This window comes from Euleptes europaea, chromosome 5 (genome assembly GCF_029931775.1).
Source record: "Euleptes europaea isolate rEulEur1 chromosome 5, rEulEur1.hap1, whole genome shotgun sequence".
In the NCBI taxonomy this organism is placed as follows: domain Eukaryota; kingdom Metazoa; phylum Chordata; class Lepidosauria; order Squamata; family Sphaerodactylidae; genus Euleptes; species Euleptes europaea.
Genome location: NC_079316.1, coordinates 113,343,924 through 113,365,429, shown reverse-complemented (window position 1 = coordinate 113,365,429; position 21,506 = coordinate 113,343,924). Strand labels below are relative to the sequence as shown.

The 21,506-nt window shown below is 51.8% G+C and overlaps 1 protein-coding gene across 1 annotated transcript; it reads right to left on the bottom strand.

Annotated features, from left to right (window-relative positions):
- Positions 1 to 8,865: 8,865 nt before the first annotated feature.
- On the bottom strand, positions 8,866 to 17,709 carry MTG1 (mitochondrial ribosome associated GTPase 1). Its single transcript, XM_056850546.1, has 10 exons — positions 17,656 to 17,709; positions 16,475 to 16,648; positions 15,352 to 15,432; positions 14,673 to 14,729; positions 14,157 to 14,247; positions 11,713 to 11,774; positions 11,176 to 11,272; positions 10,651 to 10,732; positions 10,442 to 10,554; positions 8,866 to 8,975 (listed from the first exon to the last, which is right to left on the bottom strand). Exons 1-10 carry the CDS (start codon positions 17,707 to 17,709, stop codon positions 8,878 to 8,880), a joined length of 909 nt encoding a protein of 302 aa, XP_056706524.1. The 3' UTR covers positions 8,866 to 8,877.
- Between the last annotated feature and the right edge of the window lie 3,797 nt (positions 17,710 to 21,506).

The following is a 21,506-nucleotide window of genomic DNA, read 5'->3' as shown; positions in this document are numbered from 1 at the left end:
CCCCTTAAAGACCAACACAATTTTCTGGCAGGGTGTGACCTTTCGTGAGCCACAGCTCCCTTCTTCAGATACCAAGTCGGTATACAAAAGCCAACTCTTCTTCTTTTTCAGCGTGTGCAGATGTTTTCTTCTCACACATGTGCTGAACAGGGCCTGCGCGAATGGGTCTCCCCCAAGTGGATCAGCTCGCCGGCCGGCCGTAGAGTGCGCTAAGGAGACAGCCGCCCGACTTGTCAGCGAGCCCACAATTTATCAACTGGTACCCAACTTATGGTATGAAATTATATTCAAGATTCATAACGTTTTCATGTATTTGTATATGTGAAAATCAGTTCAGTAGTAACAAAGGTACAAATTAACACCTTTTACTCCAGACTAAATAAAAAATAAATGGAGGCTATATTGCTTTTTCTTTCTTTCATGCAGCATTTCTTCATGTATTATTGTGCAGCAAGTTCCCTCCTTCATGTAGCAGGTTAATTCTGTGTTAAGCAGCCACTGGGTCTCACTTGTTTCATAGAGACTCAGAACATTCTCAAACTTCTTTCTAACAAAATTACAGAAAACAAATCAAATTATTTTTAAAATTTTGCAAAACTATATATACTTCTGAATAAGGTATTACAATATTGTACCTGAATTGGCATTCTGAATGTCTGAATTGGATATTATTCCATACCATAAGTTGGGAACCAGCTGATAAATTATCTTGCACATTTAGTACCTGACTCCCCCCATTATTATTCAGCCAGCCCACAATGGCCTGGTGAGGATTTCCTCCACGCACACACACACCAGAAGCACATTGTTGGTTTTATGCTGGCAATAGGCAGATGTTCAGGGCCCAGTTTGGGGGGGGGGGGAGAAAATGGCTGTGCAGAAGCAGTCCATCTGTGGTCCCAGCCTGACACCTGGACACAGGTGGCCGGGGCTGATTTCTTTAGACCAGGGGTGTCAACTCATTTGTTGCGAAGGCTGGATACGACATAAATGTCACTTGGTTGGGCTGGGCCATGCCTCGCCAGCCCAGATCGGGACGGGGGTGGCGGTGGCAGCTGCCTTGCAGGCCGGATAAAAGCTCTTGAGGGAATGGATCCTGCCTGTGGGCCTTATATTTGACACCCCTGGCCTAGAGCATCCCTGACAAATATTAGTCAGGACTGAGAGTGTGTGACTGGCCCAAGGTCACCCAGCGAGCCATTACATGAGGCGCTGTGGAACACAGGCGGGATGGTGCTGCTGCAGTTGTCTTGTTTGGGGCCCCTAGAGGCCCCTGGTTGGCCACTGTGTGAACGGACTGCTGGACTTTCTGGGCCTTGGTCTGATCCAGCAGGGCCTTTCTTATGTTCTTATGATGCATACCTACTCTGTCTGGGATCAGAGGAGCAGGCCTATTACATAAGGTGCTGTGAAAGACAGGCAGGACAATGCTGCTGCCGTCCTCTTGTTTGGGGGCTTCCTAGAGGCCCCTGGTTGGCCCCTGTGTGAACAGACTGCTGGACTTGATGATCCAGCAGGGCTTTTCTTTTGTTCTTAACCCAGGCAGGAGAATGACGCTGCCGTTGTCTTGTTTGGGGGCTTCCTAGAGGCACCTGGTTGAACGGATGGTTGGGATCTGATGGGCCTGGGTCTGATCCAGAAGGTGTCAGGCCTGCTTTCCACTGCTCTCAGCAGCCTGTCAGACTGTGACTGTTTTGGTTTCGATTCCACCAGGTGCCTCTCAAGGTCGAACTTGCTAACTGCTGAATTCCTGTTCCAGCAGCGCTATCTCCCGTGGGAACGGCTCCTCGGTAAAAGGGGGGCCGCCTTGACCTGTTGTGACTAATACTTTTCCTTATAGGCCTGCACTGTGCTCCCAATCGCCATTCGTGCCACTGTACCTGTAAGCTCTGCCTACCTGTATGTTTTCCAATAAATCAGCTCTCGTTTGGACTCCTCGTCTGCGGATGCTGTTTGTGGGATGACCACGGGGACAAGTGCTCACATTAGGGCTTTGCTGGCGTTCTTGTCAACGGACCTATTCTCTTAGGTGCTGCGGCGCACAGGCAGGAGGGTGCTGCCGCAGCCGTCTTGCTTGGGGGCTTCCTGGAGGCCCCTGGGGGAACAGACGGCTGGACGGGATGGGCCTGGGTCTGACCCAGCAGGGCTTTCCTTATATCCTTACGATGCACACCTATTCTCTCCAGGATCAGAGGAGCAGGCCTATTCTACGAGGTGCTGTAAAGGAACACAGGCAGGAGGGGGCTGCTGCAGTCCTCTTGTTCGGGGCGGGGTGGGGGCTTCCTGGAGGCCCCTGCTCAGCTCCCGTGTGAGCAGAGGGCTGGACCAGGTCCTCGCCCGACACCTCGGCCCCTGCGTCGGCCTGCGCCCGCCGATCTCTGCCCCCTCCCCCGGTGCCATCGGGTGCCTCCGACCCACCAACCCGGGCCTGGCGGGGGGTGGCCCCTCGTGCCGCTGCAGCGGAGAAGCGCCGGAAGCCCCTGGGGGGGGGGGTTTGGCGTGGGAGGGGGGCGGCACTGAGCCTGCCCAGGCGCGCCCCGGAGAGGCTCGCCGCCGCCGCCGCGCCCGGACGCCCGCGCCAAGCCAGCAGCATCCAGCGCCGCAGGTGCGTCCTGCCGCGGGGAGGGGAGGGGAGGGGAGGGGAGGGGAGGCGGGCCGGCTCTCTCCGGCCCTCCCGCGGCCCAGGGAGGGAGGGGAGGGCTGTCGGTGGGTCACCCCCAGGGCAGGGGGCGGTGGGGCGGCCGGACCCGCCGCGCGCCCCGGCGGCCCTTGGAGAGGGAGGCGCTCCCGCCGCGCGCGGCGGGAGCGCCTCCCTCTCCAAGGGCCGCCGGGGCGCGCGGCGGGTCCGGCCGCCCCCTGCCCTCCCCTCCCGCCCTGGGGGTGCCCCCCACCCTCCGTCCCCCCAGCTCTGGGTCCCGGCTGCCCCCGATTGCGCGCCGGGGTCCGCTTTGGGGAGCCCTGGCTTTGCGCTCCGGTGGTGCCCGGGAGGGTCCCGGTGCGGTGTCTGGCCAGCCGGCCGAGCATCGGCCCCGGGGGGGCCCCGGCCTGCCGGCGCTGCCCCACGGCCTCCGCCCTGCCCTGCCCTGCCTCCCCCAGAGCCTGGTCGTCCTTCCCGGGGGCGGCCAGCCGGCCGGCTTAGCGCCCAGGCGCGCCCGGCTCGGCGCTCCCGGCCGGCGCCTGCTCTCTTGGAACGCGCGGCCCGGGGGTCCCGTCCGGGTTGCCAGCCCCCGGGCGGGGGCGGGAGATCTCCCGCGGTTGCCGCTCATCTCCCGGCGGCAGGGGTCCGTCCCCCTGGAGGGAAAACGGCCGCTTTGGCCATTGGGCTCTAGGGCATTGAAGCCCCTCGCCTCCCAAACCCAGCCCTCCCCAGGCTCCCCCCCCCCCAAAAAAAACCTCCAGGTCTTCCCCAACCCAGAGCTGGCAACCATCTCGATGAGGTGGGTTAGGCTGAGAGGGTGTGAACACACAAAGCAGCCTTTGAGAGCCAGCGTGGTGTAGTGGTTAAGAGCAGTGGTTAGGAGCGGCGGCCTCTAATCTGGGGAACCAGGTTGGTTTCCCCACTCCTCCACATGAAGCCGGCTGGGTGCCCTTGAGCTAGTCACAGCTCTCTTAGAGCTCTCATAGCCCCACCTACCTCACAGGGTGTCTGCTGTGGGGAGGGGCTTACGGCGTATAAAAACCAGCTCTTCTTCCTTGTACTGAATTATACCCTCTGTCTCTCAAGGTCAGCACTGTCTACTAAAACTGGTAGCAGCTCTCTTGGGTCTTCCACATCACTTTTCACTGGAGACTGATGGGAGAATTTCCCCTGCTTCTCCCTTTTCTCAGTTCTTTTTATAATTGGAATTTCTCTGCCTGGACAAAAGCGAGGACAAGAGAATGTGACAGGAAAGACAGACCTTTCACACAGATACTCTTTAAACATCACATTAGACATGTAACAGTAAAACATGCAGTTTATTGTGACTAGCCCAAGGAGAGACTAGGCTCCCCAACTGGTGGTGGCCTTTTCCTGTCTTTTCTTTTGAACGACCTCAGAGCGCTCTGATAATTGTTGTTGATGTGTCAATTGTGTGGGTTTCTTAAGTTCTGTCTTATATATTTTCCTAAACAGTGTTGTTTTCTTCTTAACAACTCCAAGTAATGTAATCTCCTATGCCCTTTAGCTCAGGATCCTAATTGGAGCTGGGGTCAGCTAAAAGTCAGGTCTTCATATGGCTTCTAAGCTACAGATTAATAAACTACAGATTTAATAAAATTGGTTCTTCTTAAGCCAAACCAATGTTTAATATCAAAATTCTCGCCAGAGACGCTGGGGATTGAACCAGGGACCTTCTGCGTGCCAAGCAGATGCTCTGCCATTGAGCCACGGCCCCTCCCCTTGCGGCTTGCCCAAGGTCTCCCAGCAAGCTCCCGTGGGGGGGGGGGGCGGGGATGGGAACCTGGGTCTCCCAGATTCTAGCCTGGTGCTTACAGCGCCACCCCACGCCGGCTCCCCTTTGTGCTTCTCTCCATGGTGTTGATGGCCGCTCTGTTCCCATTTCCTTGCAGACAGGGCCCACTCTTGGCTGGGACGATGAAATGGCGCACGGCCGTCTTCTGGACTCTCATCCTGCTGGCCTTCTTCTTCTCTGAGGACGCCAACGCCAAAGGAGGGCGGGGCGGGGCCCGAGGGGCGGCCAGGGGCAGTGCCCGGGGCAGCACTCGACGGTCCAAGTATTCTGCCCGCTACAGCTCCTCTGGGGGCTCGCTGAGAGTGGCAGCCGCAGCAGCAGGGGGGGCAGCAGCAGGCGCATCGGTTGCTGCAGCCGCCAGGATGAGGCTGGCTGGGGAGGGCGGCCCAGACAACGCTGAGGTCTACTCTGGCAACGGCACAGGGGAGGGCAGCTACTACTACCGGGCGTGGACGTCCGGAGCGCAGCCCTGGCACCTGGCGTGCCTGCCAGCATGCCTGCTCTGTCTGGCTGGCTTTCTTTCCCTCTGAGGGCCGCAGCGGCTTCCACAACCTTGACCATCCTCTTCCCTGCCTGTCTCTTCCGCCTTTGCCCCGTGCGTGCCCTAACCTTTGTGCGGCCCCTTCCCCTGACTAGCGGTCTGGGCACAGATGGGCATTTACCCTTTCATCAAAGAAGACTGCTTCCGCCGCGAGAACGGGATGCCTCCACCATTGACCAAGAGAGGCTCCGTTATGTCCGAACCTCAGCTCCCTTGGCTCAGATGAGCCCAGCTTCAATGCTGGGAGGCCCCAGCCTTCAGGGACACGGTGTGGGAGCACATGCCCCTGCCAAGGGGTGACTTGGAAGACCAGCATCAAACTGAGCCAGATTCCTACACTGTGCCCTGCAGCTGAGATGCTCACATCGAGGCCTTCCCGTCTTCTTCCGGTCACTGCCAGAATCCACGGATTGGTGCTTTACAACGAAGATGGAACTGGGGGTGGCGTGCCGTCCTGAGCCTTTGCTCCGAGTCCGAGACAACCGCTGCTATAGCTGCGAGTCTGTGCCATAGACTTTCACGCCGAGCACTTCCTGGACATTGCAGATGGGAAACTATCAAGGGAAAAGAGGCCGTACATGGCTAGCAAAGCATCTTTAATTGGAAATTGCTAAATCAGAAGGCTGCTGTCATAAGAAAGGGGGCGGTGGTAGGGGCATAATCTACAGCTTCAGGGATGGGAATACCTCCTGCCAACTGCATTACAGTAATGAAGATAATGCGAGGAGAGGAAGTACGGGTGACACGTACTTCCTTTCTGCATCAGCCTTTTTCTACATCCAAGATATGCAAGCTGCCCCCGGCTCCAATTCTTTGTCTGTTTCTCCATCAGGGAAGATGTTCTAAAATGCCTACTTTGCACAAGATCAAGCAGAAAGTGCAGGAAAGGGGAGGTACTTTCTGTTCCCTGCACGTTATGGTGACAAGCCACTCTGCTAGCCTGGCCCTAAAGAGGGAGTGGGTCTCGAGAACGTGGGCTTGGTGCAGGTGGAAGAGGGGGATGGGACCACAGTCCACAGGCTTTTGCATGCAGGATGACGTTTACTCCCTGACGTCTCTGCTGGGTTCGGCATGGGGGCGGGGGAGACTGCTCTACATCCTGTATCAGGGGTGTCAAACATACGACCCATGGGCTAGATCCGGCCCCTTGAGGGCTCTTATCTGGCTCACGGCAGTGCAGATTTTTAAAGACCATTGCTTTGGCAGCAGCCACCAACCACAACACAAGGATCTTCAGTGTGATTGCGATGGCCATTTTATGGTTGGCTCCGCCTCCCGTGGCAGCTGTTTTACGTCAGGCTCTCCCAACGATGCCTGGTGGCTCAAAAAAGGTTGGGGAATCCCTGGTGTAGGAGGCACCGTGCTTCATACAGTGAGAAAACCAACCCCCTCACGATGCTGCCTCGGTGAAGTCAGTGGTACTTCTGTTAAAATTCCAACAAATCTCTCCGCTCTAAATTGAAATGGAAGAGTTGCAGCCCTCCAGCCTGGCCCAAGGGACCGGGGGGGGGGGGGGCAGCTGCCCCACTTTCTTGGGTGGTCCTGCATTCTCAAGCTCCGCTCAGACTTCCCAACACCCAGCAATCACTGCCGGCTCCTACAGAAAAAGCCAGTCCCCGTGTAAATAGTATTAGTTGCTTTCCTGTTTCACTTAACTTCCATTTCCCACTCCACAAGGAAAGCAGTTAAAGGGGTGCGTGTGTTTATAATTAAGCCAGCTGCTCAGTTTCAGCGTACCGAGAAAACCGTGCAGCTCATAAGCCCACTTTCCCTTGGGACCAGGTGTCGCCTGACCAGTATCTCCTTTCCAGAACGTTTTGTAAAGTGAAAATGTGAAAACTTTCCAATTTAGATTTTATTACAGTCGGGAAGAACTCTACCGATCCTTTGTGTGTGTTGTGCTGGGGGGGTAGGGGGTGGGGAATTAAGCCAGGTTCACTTGAAGAATTTCTTCCACGTGAATGGCATGTTTACAAGATTACCTCTTCTATACTCCAATCACAGGTCTGTTTCCCCCCCTCAGGCAAGCTTGGGAAAACGGGGGGGGGGGGAGACAAAGACTGTTTTGTGACACTATATAACCTTCCTTGTAAGTATTTGAAAGGTGACGTGGAAATAAAAAAAAAGTATACCATCTGTGCTCATGCGGTTCTTTCAAGAGCGCATAGAGGGAGTGTTTTTTCAAAACCACACCCCCCTTTGTCTGCTACACATCCCAAACTGTTATAACAAGACACACCAGAATATACCATTCAATACACTGACATAATTAATTGTAAAGAGGGCAGGATTCCTTAAGAAAGCGGCACCAATCTCAGGCTGTTTGGCATAAAAGCCCGCAGGAATCTTTCCAACCTCATCAAAAGCCCTGTCAATGTCTCTTCCCCCCACTTTTAGCTATCTGAAAGGCAGGTTCAGCCCTCAACAGGTCTGCTAAGACCAGCAATAAACCTCCGTTTCTCAAAAGATGGGCTTAAATTAACCCGTTCCCCAATAATCCAGTGTCCCAAATACTAGTTTCTAATTCTTCCGTATTATCAGGACCCCTTTTCTGTCTGTGGGATGAACCAGAACTGAGGTTTCTGGCCAGGCAGCAGAAGGAAACAGTGGGAAACTACTCTCTCTCTCTCTCCTAATTTCTTAAGGGAGGGAATCAACAAAGATCCAACATGGGGGGGGGGGAGCAAAAGGACAAGCAAACTACCCAGATCCAATGGAGACAGGAAGTTGTGTCCAGAGCACTCTTAAAACAGGCTAACTCCAAAGTACCATTTTATTCAGTGGGGGCTTACTCCCAGGAAAAAGAGTTCTTCGGAATGCAGCCTCAGTCACTTCTGTATCATATAAAGTACCCTATGCGTTTCACACAAGCTTCCTCAGGGAGATCTATTCTCTGCTCATATCCTACGCAAGCAATAAAACATGGGACGCTCGAGCAAGGACTGGATCCCCTTAAGGGAGCTTCTGTGAAATGCGTAGGGGTACTTTATTACATTTCGCTCCTTTGCACCAATCGTTGCTTCTTGTCTCCCGTTTTGTTTTGGTGCAGCCCCCTTTCTTTTTGCTTTTTTACCTCCGTATCAGCCTTGGTGGGCCCTCCCACCCCTGAAAGCAAATACCCTTTCACACCCTCTGAGTGCAGCAGAGAGCTTCATTCAGAGCCCGGCCGAACCACTCGACACTCTAAAAGCCTGCAGAACAACAGAGATGAATCCCGGTCCTCCTGAGGCAGAAAAAGTAGGTGGGGGTGGCAGGAAGAGCTGCATCTGCAATCAGCGTCGTGGTCTTCTCTGCAGTTTTATATGGGGGGGAGCGCGGGGGAGAACGCCAGAGGCAATCTTCAGCTAGTTGTCTGGACAATGCGAACGTGGTTGCAGTCCCGCCCTGGAAGGCCGCATGCCATGGCTCTTCAGAATGATCAGAAAAGCAGCCCAAGGAAAGTGTGCGGTAATCATTGAGGTCACAGCATGTGCATTAGGAAACGCACTGACAGCCAAGAGGACACACTGTGTCATGCACAGGGCTCTGCAACCTGTAACGGTCTTTTCACAATCCTTTGGCTCAAGTTACCAAGGGAGTTCTTCTCTTCCCAACTGTTCCTCACTGGGTTGCTGGGACGCGCTGCAGGAATTGGTGCAGGAGATAGAAAGGTCACACGGGGCCGAAAGCTGCCAGTGACAGTCCCTGTTGCTCGTTTCCTCTTCATTTCACAGCTCCAGGCAGGTTTAGCCACGGTTTCCCACAGAAGCAGGTAAACTGGGGTTGGCCGTACGATCGACAAGCGGAATCCAGACGGCCTTGTTCAGCTAGCCGAGAGTGTTTGTCCTGCTCCAAATGAAACCGCTCGGCACAATCCAGCAAGCACCAGCACCAAGAGTGCGCTCAGTCGAGCATCACCTTCCCCAGAAGCCCCTTGCGGAAAGCTTGGATGAAGTCGACTGTCGCTGCGTTGTAGTTGGGGGCCGTCACGGTCACGTCTCCTGCCGAGAGAGGAAAGGGGAAGGTCGCTCGCATCACCCAGCGCTGGGTGGGCAACAGCACCCGAAAGTAACCACTGAGCCCTGCCTCAGGAATGAGGGTGAGGGGTTAGAGCAGGGGTGTCGAATTCATTTGTTACGAGGGCCGGATTTAACATAATTGCCACTTGGTCGGGCCGGGCCAGGCCTCCCCAGCCCAGATAAAGAGTGGGGGTGGGCGGCTGCCTCGGCTGGCCAGATAGCTCTCAAGGGGCCAAATCTGGCCCACGGGCCCTATGTTTGACACCCCTGGGTTAGAGAATTATTTACAGCTAGGGGTTTGGAGCAGCACCTGGCCACTGCACATCATTCTTTCACCTAAAAAAGAATTTCAGGGGCCGCTTCCTAGCCTCCTAAAAACAGCTTAGCCCGGCTGATCGTCTTGCGAAACAGAGCTGCATTCCCTTTCAGAAAGAGAGGAGTCCGCACCATACGGCTGATACAGACACATTCAGAGCGACTGTCGAGGGGATTTTTGCAAGGTGGAAACATGGACGGGGGATTCCCTTCTCTGCTTGTTCGGATAAGCATGGACTCCAGGCCCAGTCCTCAAACGAGCAAGGAGAAGACAGTACTGATTTGATCTCAAGACATTAATTGTGTGTTCCAGCTTTCTTGCGGCTCTTGCCCCTCGACCTTCTTTTTTAATGTAAAAATTTTTTAAATTAATTTTTCCAAACGTGAAACCACCACCTAAACAATAACAAATCTTTTAAAAAACATAGAAACAATATAGACCCCCCCGTAAAAAAACATAAAGTTGAATCAGATCATTGATAGAGGGCTTAGTATTTAACACAATTTCCAATTTATCATACAATTACAGATGAGAGGAATTAATTGATGGCATTGGTTTTTTAAAAAGATTCTTTATATATTATGTACTTAATTCCTTTTCCATAATCTGAGGAAGTGCTTAGATGCAGAGTACCTTTCTGATTTGCGCATAAAATAAAACCAAGCCCAGTTTCATAGAAATCTGATATTTTAAGCTTTACCTTTGACTACTCTTAAGTTGATGTGTCAATTTCTCTGCCACAGCTATTTGCCACTGTTCGGAATACCAAGAATGTCATGTGGTTGCCCCTGTACCTTCAAGGACGTAAGACGAGCCATGCTGGAACAGACCAAGGGCCCATCAGGCCCAGGCTAGACTACATGTCTCCCTTGCCTGTCAAGGGGAAAGTGGGATGCTGGCAGCCGGTTCAGAAGTGAAGGAAGGTCACAGGAGAATTTGGGTCACCATAGATGGCAACCTCCGGATACATTCAATCTCTGGAGTTCGGGTATCATCAGTAAGTTAAACACCTTCCACCCCAACACAGAATTTCTGGACAGAAAAGGAACCAGCAGCGGAAGCCCAGAAGGACAGGCGTGAAGGAGCGTTTGCCAAGTGCCCGTGTGGAAGAAGAAGAGAACAGATGACTCACCTGTGCCCGTTAACACTTTGATTCGACGGGTCTTGCCCAGGTGCAGTGCAATGCCCTTGAGTACGGTCTCTACATCATCACAAGGACCAGCCAGCTTGTAGCGTTCCACATAGCTGCATTAAGGGGCGCACAGGACAGTAGAAACCAGTGAGTCAAACCCCCTTGGGGAATCATGCCCAGCGCTCTGCATCCCCCAGCGATCGCCTCACCTGAACTGCTGCTGACGGTTCAGCATGTAAAGCAGGTAATCGGCAATGACCTCCTCGCCTACCAGGTGATCCCGGATCGCCCCTAGGAAAAAAGGAATCATAGAGTTGGAAGGGGCCATAGAGGCCATCTAGTCCAACCTCCTGCTCAATGCAGGATCAGCCTAGAGCATCCCTGACAACTGATTGTCCAGCCTCTGCTTAAAGACTGCCAGTGAAGGGGAGTTCACCACCTCCCTAGGCAGCTGATTCCACTGTCAAAAAACTCTTACGGTAAAAAACTTTTTCCTAATATCCAGCTGGTATCTTTCTGCCCTCAATTTAAAGATGTGGTTGCAGAGCCAAGGCCCAAGGAGTGCTGGGAGAGGCAGACATCTGCATGCCTCTTGACTGGTCTTTCCCTCTGGCAACGGGCCTTCGAGGCTGACGCCTCCTCCTGCCCTGCCCCCAACTCTTCCTTGGGCAGCACCCGCCCAGAGGCGCAGAGTACACCCCTTTGCAGCACATGCTCAGAGAGCCCCCCCTCACCACACAGAGCGAGCTTCAAGCCAATCTCCACAGACTCAATTCGGGGAGACAACACCCCGGGGGTATCCAGGAGGAACATGATGGGACGGTCACACACCTGGAACACGAAGATACACAATGAAGGAGAATTGGTTTTTATGTGCTGACTTTCTCTACCACTTAAGGAAGAATCAAACAGGCTTACAATCACCTTCCCCTCCCCACAACAGACACCCTGTGAGATGGGTGGGGCTGAGAGAGCTCTTAATAGAACTGAGACTGGCTCAAGGTCACCTAGCTGGCTTCATGTGGAGGAGTGGGGAATCGAACCCAGTTCACCAGATTAGAGTCCGCCACGCATGTGGAGGAGTGGGGAATCAATCCCGGTTGTCCAGATCAGACTGCACCGCTCCAAACCACCGCTGGCTCTTACAATGCAATTTTATAATCTCCAAAAACCTCCTCTCCCACCCCTTAGTATTTATTTTTCCCAATTTTGCCAAAAGAAAAATTGGAACTTTTGGGGAGCCCTGAAACAAAACTCTTATGCAATAATACCTGGATTTGGGTAAGGACGGCTCTGGTAATACCTGGTTCCGCACCAACACTCGAGGCTTTCCCTAAGAGGGAGTGGAGGGAAAAAGTGGGGGGGGGGGAGAGTCAAGCAGTTGCACACAGAATACAAAGCACTCCTCCGCAAGTTCTCCGTCCACTAACTGGGGACAGGACAGGCCCTTTTGCCTTCTCAGCTGGGACTGGAAGCCAGGTAAAATAAGGGCGCCCTGAGCAACCCTGAACCCGACTAAGCTTCCTGCCCTTTCGGGCAACAGCCGAGTATCCTTTCTGCAGAAAGAAAGCCAAGTGCACGCCCCGCTGGTCCCAGATTTAGGGATGCCCTTTCATAGGACAGCCATAGCCAGAAAGCATCCAAGCACTACTTTTGCAGACCTGGCACTTGGTTTCCCCAACTGGTGAACATTTACTTGGTGCCATAGGGAGCAATGCTAAGTAGGTCTACCGCTGAGAAAGTCCTGGCTTATTCAGTGGGGTTTACTCCCAGGAGACGGCTCTCAGGATTACTATGATAGTTATTGACTGAATTTAAAAAGGTAAAGGTTCCCTGTGCAAGCACCGAGGCATTCCTGACTCATGGGGTGACATCACATCCCGACGTTTACTAAGCAGACTTTGTTTACGGGGTGGTTTGCCAGTGCCTTCCCCAGTTGTCTTCCCTTTACCCCCAAGCAAGCTGGGTACTCATTTTACCAACCTCGGAAGGATGGCTGAGTCAACCTGGAGCCGGCTACCTGAAACCGACTTCCGTTGGGATCGAACTCAGGTCGTGAGCAGAGCTTGGCTGCAGTACTGCAGCTTACCACTCTGCGCCACGGGGCTCCTGCATTTACAGCTTGCCTTTCTCGCTGGACAAATTACAAAATATGAGAATAGATCACGATGGGTAGACGTATTAGTCTGCAGCAGTAGAAAAAAGCAGAGAGTCCAGTGGCACCTTAAAATATGAAAAGCAATTCAAATGAGGCAGCAAAGACCTCCTGTAAACAAGGCAGTAGGACTGTGGAGACGGGAAAACAGTGTAAACGAAAGGCGCCCTAAGGCAACACAGTCTAAGGTCTATCACGATGGGTAGCCGTGTTAGTCTGCGTGTAGCAGTAGAAAAGAGCAATAGTCCAGTGGCACCTTAAAGACTAACAAATTTTTTTGCAGGGTACGAGCTTTCGTGGGTCACAGGTCACTTCTTCAGAAGAACTTCACTTCAGGACTTCTTCTGAAGAAGTGAGCTGTGACTCATGAAAGCTCGTACCCTGCAAGAAATGTTGTCTGTCTGAGGTATAACATACCAAAACAGAGAGGGGTATGTGTGTACTGATTTGCTGTGTAAGTATTTTGTGTTTTATTTGTGTGATCTAATAATGGGGTTTTATATGCATGTTTTCTGTGGTTTAAAATGCAGGGCTCTAAGGTAAGAAAGAGGGGGCTGGATGGGGTGAGTGAAGGGTCTTCTCAGGAGATAACAGCTGTACCCTGGCGGGTGGGGTTGACTGTATTTGTTCAAGGGGCTTTTGAGGAAGAGGAGTGGGAGAAGAGATTGAGTGAGGTATTTTGGAGAGAAATCCTCCTTCTTTGCGTGGAGGAGGAAGAAGTTGGTTTTTATATGCTGATTTTCTCTACCTTTTTAAAGGAGAATCAAACCAGCTTAGAATCTCCTTCCTCTCCCCACAACAGACACCTTGTGAGTTAGGTGGGGCTGAGAGAGTTCGGAGAGAACTGTGACTGGCCCAAGGTCCCTCAGCAGGCTTCATGGGGAGGAGTGGGGAATCAAACCTAGTTCTCCAGACTAGAGTCCACTGCTCTTAACCACTATACCACACTGGCTCTTTAAGTGGCAAGTGAGGGGACTAATTCCTTTGTGGCTAGGTCTATCTAGGGAACTTTGGATCCAAAAGAACTGTACCTATTTTGCAACCAATATGTTAGTAGTATAAAGGAAACCATTATGGTTTTGAACCACACCGAAACCATGAAGCTTTTATACTTCTTAATAAACTATATGTTTCTGTGGCTGTATTATTTAAAGGATCCCCTTTTACCTAAGAGCCACCCCCCACGCACTGGCCATTCTGTCATTTTACCAAATATAACTATGCTGTCCTGTTCTTTGGGTCCAACAAAGACATCTAAGGCGAGGACCTTTGGTGACAGCGAAAATAAGGAAGGCCAGGAGGCAGCATAACCCAACGTCACCTCCGGGCTCTACAGAGAGGGGCCTTGACAGAGGTTACGCACAGAGGGTCTCGGAAAAGGACAAAATGTTACAGTCAACAAATGTCATCTGGCTAAGGTGTACAGAATATCCCCGCATGCAGGCATCACTGCAAAGTTCAGTGTTAACTCATTCCTTGTTATGTCGGCCTAACTTCTGTTGTAGACACACTGTTTCCTTTGACCAGTTAACAAACATCAAAGGAACAAAAGGAGAATACCTTTTCTGAGGTGCAGCCTTCTCAATGAATTGATGACCGAGGATTTCCCCACATTTGGCACACCAATGACCATCATGCAAGTTTCGATATTCTGGAATGAACCAAAAAGGGTGAGAACCGGCCTGCTGCCTTTTAAAGTCGCTGGGTGGTAGCCAGACAGCTCAGAAGCAGGCTGTCGTGCCTCCTTTGATTCCCGGGGTGGGGTGGGGGGGATAAATTGACTTTACAGGGCAGCTTCTACTCTGGGATTCAAGTTCTACTCAAGAACTTCAGCATCAATAATCCAGGGATCACACATCCATATGTAACCCACCGGCGTTTCTGCAATGAAGTGAACACGGGTTTCGTTTGCACACCGGCCTCTTCGGTGAAAGAGAGCCAGTCTCTCCAGAGGTAATTCCAGGATGTCCCGCGCAGCCGGAAAGAGAGATTTCCCAAGGGTTAGCCAGCCGTCTCTTTTGCAACAGAGGAAAATGACAGCCACCCATGGGATCGGAGTGACCCAATAGGACTCACCTCAGCCCTCTGATAGCGCTGGCTGTTGCTGACCAACTCTGTGACAAGGGGCACAATCTGCACAGAAATACAAGAATAATTTCAGAGGAGTAGCTGCTGGGTTGCTCCTTTAATACAGCTAACCACTCCATTCTTATCCACTGGCCTGAATATGGAGTTGGTATTAAGGGCGTAGCTCTTTGGTGGTTTCGCTCTTTTCTGTCTGTCTTTGGGACATAAAGTGTTTCCCCCGGAGGTGCAGAATCAACCAGGTGGAATTTATCTTGTGGGGTACCACAGGGTTCTGTTCTTTCATCTATATGCTATACATCTTTATTCTATATCAATGTTTTCATAATAATAAAACAAGACGACTATACTGTGTTCTCATCTACAATCTTTTAAGGGGGGGAGGGATTTGGGGGCTTTAGCTGGGCATGTGTTAACTATTACTGTAAGATGTCTTGAACCAAGGGAAAAGGAGGGATTATCTATGTTTTAATAAATAAATAATAAAACATGATGTTGCCCATTCTCTCTCTCTGATGGATGGCTGTACAAGTTAAAGCAACTCAGCGGTAAAGACTGAGGACCATATCCCTTTACTTCATCCACCAAGAAGCACACACAGGAAGCCAGTTTCTAGGACACAGTTGCCTCCACCCATCCTACCTGATAAAACACTCAAACAGAATAGTACCTTCTTAATATTTTCATCTTTGAGGCAATCTGTGAAAAGGACGTGTCTGAGACCTTGCTGCTCCAAACATTCCAGAATCCGCTGAAAGCAAAAAAATTATCAATCAAAAGAAAGAAAACTGGAGCAAACTATATTCCTGACTGCTTTCCAGGCCGGCTGTGGCCCCGTGTGCTGGAAATTCAGCACCATCTGTTTTTAATTTAGAGATTTCTTGGTTTTAAAAAAGGTAAAGGTCCCCTGTGCAAGAACCAGGTCATTCCTGACCCATGGGGTGACGTCACATCCCGACGTTTCCAAGGCAGACTTTGTTTATGGGGTGGTTTGCCAGTGCCTTCCCCAGTCATCTTCCCTTTACCCCCAGCAAGCTGGGTACTCATTTTACCGACCTCGGAAGGATGGAAGGCTGAGTCAACCTTGAGCCGGCTACCTGAAACCAACTTCCGTTGGGATCGAACTCAGGTCGTGAGCAGAGTTTGGACTGCAGTACTGCAGCTTACCACTCTGCGCCACGGGGCTCTTGGTTTTAACTGGGGTAATTTTGTTTTTATTGTATTTTATTGTGTTCTATTGATGTTAGTTGCCCTGAGCCCAGCTTTGGCCGGGAGAAAGGGCGGGATAGAAGTCTAAAAATAAAATATTCAGGACATTTCTGAACAGCTGTCAGCTTGACGTGGTACTGGGGATATGCTGACCCAAACCATACAGTGACACAGCAAAATAGAAAAGTCAGTTCTCAGCTGGCAGATGAAGCTGAATGAATCCAAGGACAATCTCCATGTAGGTGAATTAATACACATCACAGATATGACCAGTTTAGGGATTTATCAAACCAAATCAGCAAAAAAGGTCTGCAGAAAACGATTCAGCGGGGAGCTTCCTTACCACCTTTTGATGCTTCCGAACAAGTGTTGCCCGCGCACAGTCCTGAGAACCATCTGTAAAAATCGCTGCCTGGTTGCTGGGTTGAAAAGCTGCCAGTCAGACCAAAGAGAAAGGACTGCTTACGGAAAGCAAGTGGCCACCAGCCGGAGACCCACAGTGGGGCATCCCACCAACCTGTGGGTTAGTCCTGGTGCCAAGGTCACAGCAGCCAACACAGGGCAGAGTCTCCTTTGGGTCTTACCGACTTGTGAGTTAGGTCTGCGAGGTCCATCTTGTTCAGCACTAGCAAGTGCGGACGAACACCTAGGGCTTCCTGCAGCTGAGGGTTCCGGCCAGAGAGTGGGATGTGCGCGCGTGTTAAGGAGCCAAAGAGGAGCAGGGAAGGACGGCACCCCTGCCCCCCCCCCCGAAAGTTCTAGCAGGGCTGAAGGAGAAGTTTGGAGCCGGCAACCACAACTATGGCAATTTTTAGCTGGAAAGTTCTTGACGGGCAAACCTCAAACAGAAAGCCAGAACCCTGTTTGTCTCCAAGCTTATGGCTTCACAAGGAACTTATTTGTTCATATTTTACGCATAGGAAGTATTTGTTACAACTCACTCTCCAAGCACTGTTACCCCACACCACCACTGATGCACTGCTGAAATGCTTCCCCCCCAGACACTAAGTTAATTTATTCTGCGACAGCCTTCCCTGGAATGGCCTCTGAATGCAGTGAAGAAATAACTGTTAACAGGGTTTATACCACTAATGACATCCATCCCTTCGAAATATTTAGTGGAATACTTAATCCCACAACAAATCTGATTGTATTTCCCTCCCAATTTTTTTTTTACTAGAACTCGAGGGCATCCAGTGAAGCAGATGGGCAGCAGATTCGGGATGGATAAAAGGAAATATTTCTTTACACAGCGAATAATTAAAATGTGGAATTTGCTGCCAGAGGATGTAGTGATGGCCCCAGGCATAGACAGGTTTAAAAGGGGATTTGACAGGGAGGACAGGTTTATCAGTGGCTACGCTATGACACGGTGACTAAAGGGAACCTACATGTTTAGAATCAACCTCTGAATTACAGTGCCAGGAAGCAACATCTGGGGAAGACCTCAGCCTCTCTGCCTTGTTGTTGAGACAACCTCCACGTTGGCCACTGTGTGAGGCAGGATGCTGGACTAGATGGACCCTCACGGCTCTGATCCAGCAGGGCCCTTCTGATGTTCTTTGCTGCAGCTGCCCTGGTCCAGCCAAGCCCTGGCAGTGTTTCCACAGGCGCTGAGGCTGGACCTAACTGGCAGCAGCACAGGCTCCACAGAAGTGGGGGTGCCCATTTATACTCTGCTTGGGCCCCAGAAACCCTCGCCAGGCTTCCTGTCACACCTCCAGAAGGATATGCGGGCATCGTGCACTTCCAGCAAGCAGTCTACCTGGCGCAGGCGGTTCTTCATGTCTTTCAGCCCTACAAAAGACGATGAGGCCATTTTAGGGAGGGCAGCTCAAGGCTGGGAAGTACCTGGAGATTTTGGGGGTGGAGGAGGGCGGGGTTTGGGGAGGAACTTCAATGGGGTATAAAGCCATAGAGTCCACCCACCAAAGCGGCCATTTTCTCCAGGGGAACTGATCTCTGTCGCCTGGAGATCAGGTGTAATAGCAGATCTCCAGCCACCTGGAGGTTGGCAACCCTAGATGGGAGCGATGGGACACTGTATATAATTCAGGGATTACAGAATTTCTAGGAAGGATTTCATTACCTACAGCTGTAATAGTGTGAGATCTTCTGCCACCACCTGGAGATTGGCAACCTAGCTGAGGGCAGCAACAGTGTCTATATCATGGCCGGCCTCCCTATGCCCCCCCTTTTAAATTGTTCCATCCTGCTGGGGTGGTGGTGGTCCTGATTGGCTTCCGCTAACCCACAGTAGTTTAATGCCTTATTACTACGTGTCAACGGATGAAATCAGATTTTAATGTTCTTATGTTATTTTGTGCTAAACTGTATTTTATGGATTGTTTTTAAGCAATGACTATTAGCTGCTCTGATCCTGGCCTAGAAGAGAGTGGGATATTATTATTATTAATAATAATAGATGCTAGGCAGGGGGTCAAGGGGGGGGACAGGCCAGCCACGTAGCCCGATTTGCTGGGGGGCTTGGAGTGTCTCTGTCTGCGCCCCCGAACCTGCACTCTTCTCTCCCTGGCGAGTGCCTCACCATAGAGAGGCAGACGCCTAGAGCGGCGCCAGCCAGTCAGGCCTCTTCTCCTCCCCCCCCCCGCCCGCCCGCCCGCCCGTCAACTCCCCTCGCCTGCCTCTGGCCATGTGCCCGGGGAACCAGTGGGCCACTTCCCGGCCGCCCGCGTCGAACCGCTCCCGCCAGCCCGTAAACGAGGCCCTCAAGGCGGACACCAGCCGCATCTTCCACACCCTCGCTTCTCCTGGGGCGCCCAACCGGAAGCTACAGCTTTTTCCGGCGGATGGAGGAAGCGAGACGGGCCCGTTGCCCTTGGCAACGGCCTCTGTGACGATGGGCTTCCGCTCAGCCAATCAGAGGAGAGCAGCTCTGTGACGTCTGTGACTGCCCTGCCGGGAAGCCGCGCAGGGCTCCCCCTCTCGCACCCATCCCAAGAGGACTTGGACGCCGGGCGCATGCGCGGAACTCGGAGGGCGGGGCCTGTCACTGAAGACGGTGAGGGGCGGGGCCATTGGGACGGGATGGGGATGGAGTTGGGTGGAGGGGTTCTGCGGGGACAGGAAGCCTTAAAAGGGAAGGCTCCGCCCCTTTCAACGCCCCCTCCTCAAATGGGGCTGCCTGGGGGGGTGCATAGTCTTGACCCCCCCCTCCCCAGGCCTGAAGCAGCATTCCAGGTGACAGAGATCAGCTCACCTGGAGAAAACGGCTGCTTTGGAGGGTGGAGCCTATGGCGGTGTACCCCATTGAAGCCCCTCCTCTCAAACCCCACCCTCCTCAGGCTCCACCCCCCCAAATCTTTCATCAGGCCTGGTAAAGATTCCTGTGTGGGTGAGACCCAGGAGAGGTGCTACTTAGGGTTGCCAACCTCCAGGTGGTGGCTGGAGATCTCTCGCTATTGCAACTGATCTTCAGCCGATAGCAATCAGTTCATTTGGAGAAAACGGCCACTTTGGCAATTGGACTCTATGGCATTGAAGCCCCTCTCCAAATCTTGCCCTCCTCAGGCTCCGCCCCCCAAATCTCCAGGTAATTCCCAGCCTGGAGCTGGCAACCCTAAGCTACCCACTGGCGTGTATTCTCGGTAGGGTTGCCAACCTCCAGGTAGTACCGGAGATCTATTACTATTACAACTGATCTCCAGCTGGTAGAGATCAGTTCCCTGGGAAAAATGGCTGCTTTGGCAATTGGGCTCTATGGCATTGAAGTCCCTCGCCTCCCCAAACCCTCCTCAGGCTCTGCCCCCAAAATCTCCAGGCATTTCCCAACCTGGAGCTGGCAACCCTAAGCTACCCACTGACGTGAATCCTCGGTAGGGTTGCCAACCTCTAGGTAGTAGCTGGAGATCTACTACTATTACAACTGATCTCCAACCGAGAGATCAGTTCCCCTGGAGAAAATGGCCGCTTTGGCCATTGGAATCTATGGCATTGAAGTACCTACCCTCTCCAAACCCCACCCTCCCCAGGCTTCGCCCCCAAAATCTGGTATTTCCCAACCCGGAGCTGGCAACCCTAGTGCTGCTGCTGAGAGAGTACAGGACTGAACTACAGGGAGCAGTGGTATACCGAAAAGGCCTATCCTGGATTGACTGACTCGTCCCCTTCATTATGGCCTCCTGCAAGATGAAGGTTTTAAAGTGATAAATGCAAGTTTTGATGAAGATTAAATTCATGTTACTATTAGGACTGCATTCAAGTAAACAATCCAGAATTGAAAAATGTTAAAGACGTGGTACAGTTGAATATCTATATCTTAAAAGATTGTTTTTATTTACAGACCTTCCTGAGACATCCAGTTCAAAACAACATTACTTCAGCTAAACAGTAAATTCTTTATCCTGACATCAAGGGTATAATTTGAACTAGTTTTCCATTCCAGAACGAAGTGTACCTTACAGAAGTTCTAGCAGAGAGAGGCTTCTATTCAGAATGCCCTTGCTGCATTTGTAGAATTTTATTAGATTTATACCCCGCTCTATTTCCTGACCAAGGCCAGGCTCAGAGCGGCTAACAGTAATTGAAAATAAGTCCAACGTCAATTGCATCAGCATAATAATCAACATCCTTGGAATCTTTACTTTAATGATATTGTTCACATGGTCAATTCGGCCCTGAACAATGTCACACTGAGATCAAAATAAGAAAAAGAACATAATTGGAATCAAGGCCCAGAGCCACTTGGAATTTATAGCCAGGCTGTATGCAACTCTTTTTTCTTTCTATTCCACCCCTTGCTCTAGAAATGGACAACGCCGGCCCACCACCAGAAAACCAGGAGCAGCAGGAGCAGCAGGAGGAAGAAGTGGTTATTGAGGCAGTGCAGAGCCACCAGCTGCCGGATGAAGGATGTGTTCCCCCCACCGTAGCACCAGCACCCCCTGAAGGGGAGCCGGGGTTGGCCCCCCATGTTCACTGCCAGGCATGGCTCCTGGACATGCTGGATGACGTGCGCTACCTCATCTCCTGCACCAATTGGTATTAGGCTGGTTCTTCTGGGCTCATCTTCTGCCTTCATTGAGATGCTCTAAACACTGGACAAATCCCTGTCTGCCCAGTCTCATCTGCTAAGAAGGACCGCAGCGCCTGCAGTTAAGATGCTGAACCCAACTCTGCCTCCTAATAAAAGGCCTGGGAAAGAAGTAGCTCCTTCACCTTGGTCTGGTGCCTTCTTTGGCTCTCAGGGCGTTCTCGTTGGCTCTCACACCTTACCGCTGCCAGCGTGGTGTAGTGGTTAAGACCAGCTGATTCTAAGGTTCGATTCTCCGCTCCCCCACACAAAACCAGGTGGGTGACCTTGGGCCAGTCAGTTTTCTCCGAACTCTCTCAACCCCACCTACCTCACAAGGTGTCTGTTGTGGGGAGAGGAAGGGATTGTGATTGTAAGCCGGTTCAAGACCCCTTAAGGTAGAGAAAAGCGAGGTATAAAAACCTTCTTCTCTCCCAGTCAGAAGGTGGGAGGGATATACCATACTCAGACAGGATCTGCCCTTGCTCTTCTGTCTCTATTGACACATTAGCCCATGCCCTTTTGGAATGCCGCTTTTACGAGGAACTTCGATCGCACTATATTTCCCCCCTTTTAATATACAA